Here is a 6289-nt window from a genome sequence, read left to right on the forward strand (position 1 = left end):
TTGAACCACCATCCTTCTGGTTAGCAGTCAAGTGTCTTAGGCACTATGCTACCAGAGCTCCTAACAGAAACTTAGTATCTTGTAAATATCTTTCCCATCGCCCCTTCCCCCTGTCCTTTGTAACCACTAATAAACTTGTCTCTGTGAATTTACCTGTTTTATAGATTTCATTTAAGTGGGATTATACAACGTTTGTCCTTTTGTATTTGAGTTGTTTGGTATAATGTTTTCAAGATTCATCCATGTCATACCATATTCAGAACATCCTTTCTCTTTATGATTGAATAATATTCCATTGTATGTATATATCATATTAATCTACTCATTTTTCAACACTTAGGTTGTTTTTATTTTTGGATTACTGTGAGTAATGCTGCATTGTTTTATAGCATTTTATATTATTGTATGATATTCTAGTCTTATGGATCTATTACAGTTTATTTAGTAGTAGGAATGATATCCTGTTATTGAAAATTTTAAGTTATTTTTAATTTTCAGTGTTTATGAAAAACAATAGCAAACATTATTGTAAATGAATCTTCGTTTATATCCATGACTGTTTCCTTGAGATCTCAAGGGTATTCTAGAAGGAAAATTTACTGGGTCGAAGGGATGCAAAATGTATTTGGATGAAAATGAGGTCTTGAACTTTGCTGCTTTCTTTGAGGACTACTGGAGAGCCTATCCCTCTAGATATTCCCATTATACCTCTTCAGCACGTCTGCCTTGGTGGTCATGTTACTTGAGACAGGGAGTCAGACTTCAACTCAATCACCATTTTCCTGGAATGTCCTGGAACACAGGATCTTTTAAATTTTTTTAAGTTGTGGAATCATTATATGAAAGGAAAATCAAGGCCTTTTAAATCAATTGGTAAGGTTTAAAGATTTATAGCTGACAGTCAAAATAAATGAAATACTGCTTCATTTTTCACATTGCCAGATTGAATTGTTTGCAGTTACCTGGTCATTTATCTGTTCTTCTACTTCTGTAGTATTTAAAGAAAGTATCTGTTGTTGTTGTTATGTGCCGTTGAGTTGGACCCGACTCATAGTGACCCCTCCTTAGGTTTCTGAGGCGGTATCACTACGGAAGTAGATTGCCCAACCTTCCTTCTGAGGAGTGGGTGGTGGGTTTATAATGGGTGGCTAATTGCTGCCATGAACAACTACTTCCTTTGCCATTAGACCAGAAATGAATGGTGCCGGCTATCATTATTGAACATTTTCATCAAAGATGCCATAGAAAAATCCTGATCAAAAGGGAAAAAATACAGAACAGAACTTCACATTTTCATGGATTCCAGACTTCCTGGAGCCATGAAGGTAGGATGAGCCCCTGAAACTATTGCCCTGAGATAATCTTTAAATGTTAAGCCAAAAATACCCCAAGAAGGCTTCTTAAAACCAAACGATAGTTTAACTTGTAACTAGTAAAGAATATCTGCTTTTACATTGTGCTCTTTTAAGATCTATCTATGTGGATTTATGTGGATTAAACTGATGACAGCAACTCCATAGATTAATAGAAACTTTAGGGGCCAGTTGAGTTTATGTTAATGGAGTAAGCACAACTCAGAAAAGGAGGTTAGAATGGCTACACAATTTGAAGAATATAATCAGCGACATTAAATGATACATGTAGAAACTGTTCAACTGATGTATGTTTTGCTCTATTCATTTTCAGCAATAATAAAATAAATTATATAAAAATTAAAAATAAAGGGCACATATATTCTGTGACTTCAAAATTTTTTATATTTGGATGAAAATGAGGTCTTTTAAATGATTAATGAGTAAATGATTAATGCTAAAACTGTTTGAGTAAGATGTCAATAGCGTATTTATTGTCCTGCCCATGTTGTGTGGCAGATAAAGACACAATACTGAAAAAATAATAATGTAGCATTCTGTTGCACTGCAGTGCCATAATTCTTGGGTTGCAGTTATTAAATTTTTTTTTGTCTCTTTTCTATGTAGGTGATTCTACTTGTGGGCAGAGGGCTATCTATCACAATTTGGGAATGACTGGAATTCCTATAGTCAACGTTAACAATAACTGTTCTACTGGTTCTACTGCTTTGTTTGTGGCCCGGCAGCTGATTCAGGGAGGTAAGGAATGCTTATTTGTCTACTGTGTTTAAATAAATGTAAGGTCATTGTCCCCCTTTAATTATTTCTCCACATAGCCATCAGAGGGATATCTTTATAATGTATTTCCTTGTTTTAGTTAACCAGTGCTGCCTTCACAGAACAACCAGAGTGAGTAGCTCTAAAGAACAGAAATTTATTTTCTTACAGTTTTGGTAGCTAAAAATCCAAGTTAGTGTCTGAGCCATGTCCATTCCTTCTATCAGCCTCTTCTCATTTCTGGTGTCTGCTGTGATCCTTGGCATTCCTTTGCTTATAAACAAGTCTTACATGTTGTTTGTCTTCACCCTGTGTGTGTGTTTCTGTGTCTTTTCCAGTCATTTTATAACTCAGAAGTGATTAGGTTTAGGATCTAACCTAAACTTGTATGCTCTCATTAACGTAACAAAAGAAAACCCTATTTCCAAATAGGATCATATTCATAAATACAAAGTCCAGGGATTCAACACATATTTTTTGGGGCCACAATTAAATCCGTAACATCTTTTTAAGAAAGATGAGATATAATTCACATACCATAGGATTCGCCCCTTTAAAGTGTATAATTCAGTGGTTTTTAATATATTCACAGAGTTGTGTAACCATTACCATTATCTAATTTTAGAAAATTTCATCACTCCAGAGAAAACTCTATACCTATTAACAGTCACTCCCCACTGCCCTTTCCTTCCAGCCCTTGGTAAATACTGATATTCTTTCTGTCTGTATGGATTTACCTATTCTGAACCATATAGGCGGTTGTTGTTGTTGTTGTTGTTATGTGCCGTCAAGTTAGACCTGACTCATAGCGACTCCTCCTTGGGTTTCTGAGGTGGTATCACTAGGGAAGTAGATTGCCCACCCTTCCTTCCGAGGAGTGGCTGGTGGGTTTGAACCGCCAACCTTCTGGTTAGCAGTCAAGTGCCTTAGGTACTATGCTACCAGAACCATATAGGTGGAATCTCACAATTTTGTGTCTAGCTTCTTTTACTTAGCATGGTATTTTCAAGGTTCATCTATATTGTAGCATGTGTCAGTACCTTATTTCTTGTTATACCCAAATAATATTTCATTGTATGGATATGCTACATTTTGTTTATCTGTTTATTAATTGAAGAGCTTTGGTATCACACTGGTTAAAGCATTCGGCTATTAATCGAAAGGTTCATGGTTTGAACCCATCAGGTAGGTACTCCTGGGGAAATAGATGTAGCAGTCTGCTTCTGTAAAGATCTACAGCCTTGGAAACCCTATTGGGCAGTTCTATTCTGTCCTATAGGGTCACTTTGAGTTGGAATTAACTTGATGATAAGGGGTAAGTATTTATCAGCTGATGAATATGTGGCTTGGTTCCACTGTTTGGCTATTATGAATTATGCTGCTATGAACATTCATGTACAATTTTGTTTGTAGTTCTTTTGAGTATATATCATATTCTCTATTTTCAAATACTGTAGGATTTTTTTTTTTAGGTCCTCTATTCTGTTTCACTGATTTTGATTTATATCTTTCAATGTGTATGTATATGTGTGTGTGTGTATATATATATATATATATATATATATATATATACATAAACAATTTTCTCTTAAAATAGGTCCTAGTATATATCCTTTTTGTAACCTGTTTTTCTTACTTTATTATTGAATGTTCCCTATGTCATTAAGTCTTCTTTTATACCATTAGTAACATTTTTCAATTAAGCTTATCTTTGGAATAGGTTCAAAAGATGGATGGTTGTTGATTACTGTTCCGCTAGCCAGTATTTTAATTATTGGAGCTTAATAATGCCTTACTATTTAATAATGCTAATGTTCAATCATCCTATTAGGAAAATTTTGCCAATCCAGTTATATTTTTCTCTCATTTGAATTTGAATTACCTTATAGGTTCCTCCCTCTTTCCAAAAACATTCTGTTGAAATTTTGATCAACATCCTTTTTTGTTTTATCTTAATTAATGTTTTAAAATTCAGAATTAGCTATTTATGTTTATTTTTCACTGAAACATTATTTCAACATTAATATAATTTTTAACATACTGAGAATCAGAAGAATTAAACACCTTTATTTTTCTTCTTCTATAGAGGTATATAAGTTTTTTCTCTACAAGTTTTTACTTATTAAAAATTTTATTGCATTCTGTGTTTTTGAATTTCATATAAATTGTCCTGCTTATTTAAATTGAAGTATTTAGTAGTATTTTATTTGGAGTATCTAGAAATTTGATTTTTCAAAATATTTAAACTTCCTTTTAAGGTTTGGCAAATTGTATTTTGGCTCTTGGGTTTGAGAAGATGACCAAAGGATCCATTGAAATGAAAGTAAGTGTCCTTGTGTTTATTCTCGTCTTTTTATAATTAAGAGGCGATTAGATAAGGACAAGGACTGTTGCCTTTCCTGGAGTAAATGGCAAAATAGGTATTTTATCCCTTGGTATTTAGAATGATAGCTGCCAAGCTTTTATGAGTATTTCTGTGCATGTGCACAAATGTTTGAAAAGGTATACAAATTTTTATAGCTGCACCTTACACTTTCATGACCTATGCTTATGTCACCTGCTTGTCTTAAAAATACTATTTTCCTTGTAAAAGTCACAAAAAATTGAAGACTACAGAAAGAATAAAGAAAAGTATAATCACCTGTAATGACAATTACCATTAATGATTTACTAATTTAACAAAAAAATAGTTGAGGTTATGCTTTATGCATAATTTTATATCTTTTATTTTGCATTTAACGTATTATTTCATGTTAAAATGTACTTATGAGCAAATTTTTAATGACTGCATTACAGTTTCTCACATGACTGTATTGTAGTTAATGCTGCTCCTATATTAGGTGTTTAGGTTATTTCTTTTTTCTTATTATAAATAATACTATGATGAACATAATTTCTATAATATTTTCCTGTAATTTTTATTATTTTCTTAGGATAGACTCCAAAGTCATGTTATTTAGTAAAGGATATGTTTTCTTTTAAAGAATGATGATTTTTCATCAAAGATAAAATAAGGTATACATGCAATGGCATACTATGCAACCCTAAAGAATAACGTAGAATCTGCAAAACACCACATAACATAGATGAACTTGGAGGACATTATGCTGAGTGAAACCAGTCAGTCAAAGAAGGACAAATATTGTATTAGTCTGTTATTGTGAAAGTCAAGGAACAGTTTATATATGGAAGGAAGTTTTCTTTGTTGGTTACCAAGGGTGGGAGGGTAGTGTAGTGAACACTGTTAGATAGGTAGAGACAAGTATTGATTTGGGTGAAGAGAAGGGCAGTGTATCAAATGTGAGTGATCAACATGGTGGCATTGAGGAAGAGGCAGACATAGAGAGGTACATGGGAGGTACAGACAACAACGATGAACCCTTTTGCACATACAGAACTGCGTTGTCAGTGAAGGCAAACATGGGTATACGGGTGGATAGATGAGTGGACAGGCTAAACTATTAGGTATGTCTATGAAGTGGGGAGTGTACCCAAAACCATGTATAGAGTAGATCTGTAAGAATTCCCAGGTGTGTAGTAGAGCTGACAAGGAGCAAGGTTGTGGCCACTTCTTGGTCACAGTCAGCAACCCAGAGGAACTGAGTAGTTGAACTGGTGGGCTTGAGACCATAGTCATAGGGGACATTAAGCTCAATTGGCATAACATACTACACAAAACAGTGTTCCACTTCCTACTTTGGCAAGTAGAGACTGGGATCTTAAAAGCTTGCAAGTAGCCATCTAGATGCAATTATGGGTCTCTTCTTGTCCAGAGCAAAGAAGAATGAAGAAAACCAAAAATTCATGGAAAGAATTAGTCCTAGTGACTGGTACACCATCCTATACGACTACGAGACCAGAAAAACTAGATGGTGCCCAGCTACCCCTGTCAACCACTCAGAGGGGCATCTTTGTAGAAGATCCTGGGTAGAGAGGGAGAACAATGTGGAATGAAACTCAAAATCATCTGGGGGGGAAAAAAAAAGGGGACCAGGTTTGCTGGTCTGATAGAGCCTGGTGGAACCACTGAGACTATGGCCCCTAGCTGCCCTTCATGTCTGGAATTGAATCCACACCTGTGGCTTCCAGCCAAACAAAAGACAGGCATATGAGTTGAACATTTACCTGAGGTAGATACACTCCTTGGAGAGAACAATCAT

General features: G+C 34.8%; 1 protein-coding gene across 1 annotated transcript in view; it reads left to right on the top strand.

The window, feature by feature from the left end:
* Positions 1–6289, top strand: part of SCP2 (sterol carrier protein 2) — a 243070-nt gene that overhangs the window by 12190 nt on the left and 224591 nt on the right. The window contains exons 3-4 of the mRNA XM_007945912.2: positions 1980–2111; positions 4388–4452. Coding sequence (XP_007944103.2) covers positions 2024–2111; positions 4388–4452 — 153 coding nt within the window. The 5' untranslated portion in view covers positions 1980–2023. The remainder of the gene's footprint in view (positions 1–1979; positions 2112–4387; positions 4453–6289) is intronic.

Source organism: Orycteropus afer, unplaced genomic scaffold (genome assembly GCF_000298275.1).
Source record: "Orycteropus afer afer isolate SDZICR_OR568_19922 unplaced genomic scaffold, OryAfe1.0 scaffold00145, whole genome shotgun sequence".
In the NCBI taxonomy this organism is placed as follows: domain Eukaryota; kingdom Metazoa; phylum Chordata; class Mammalia; order Tubulidentata; family Orycteropodidae; genus Orycteropus; species Orycteropus afer.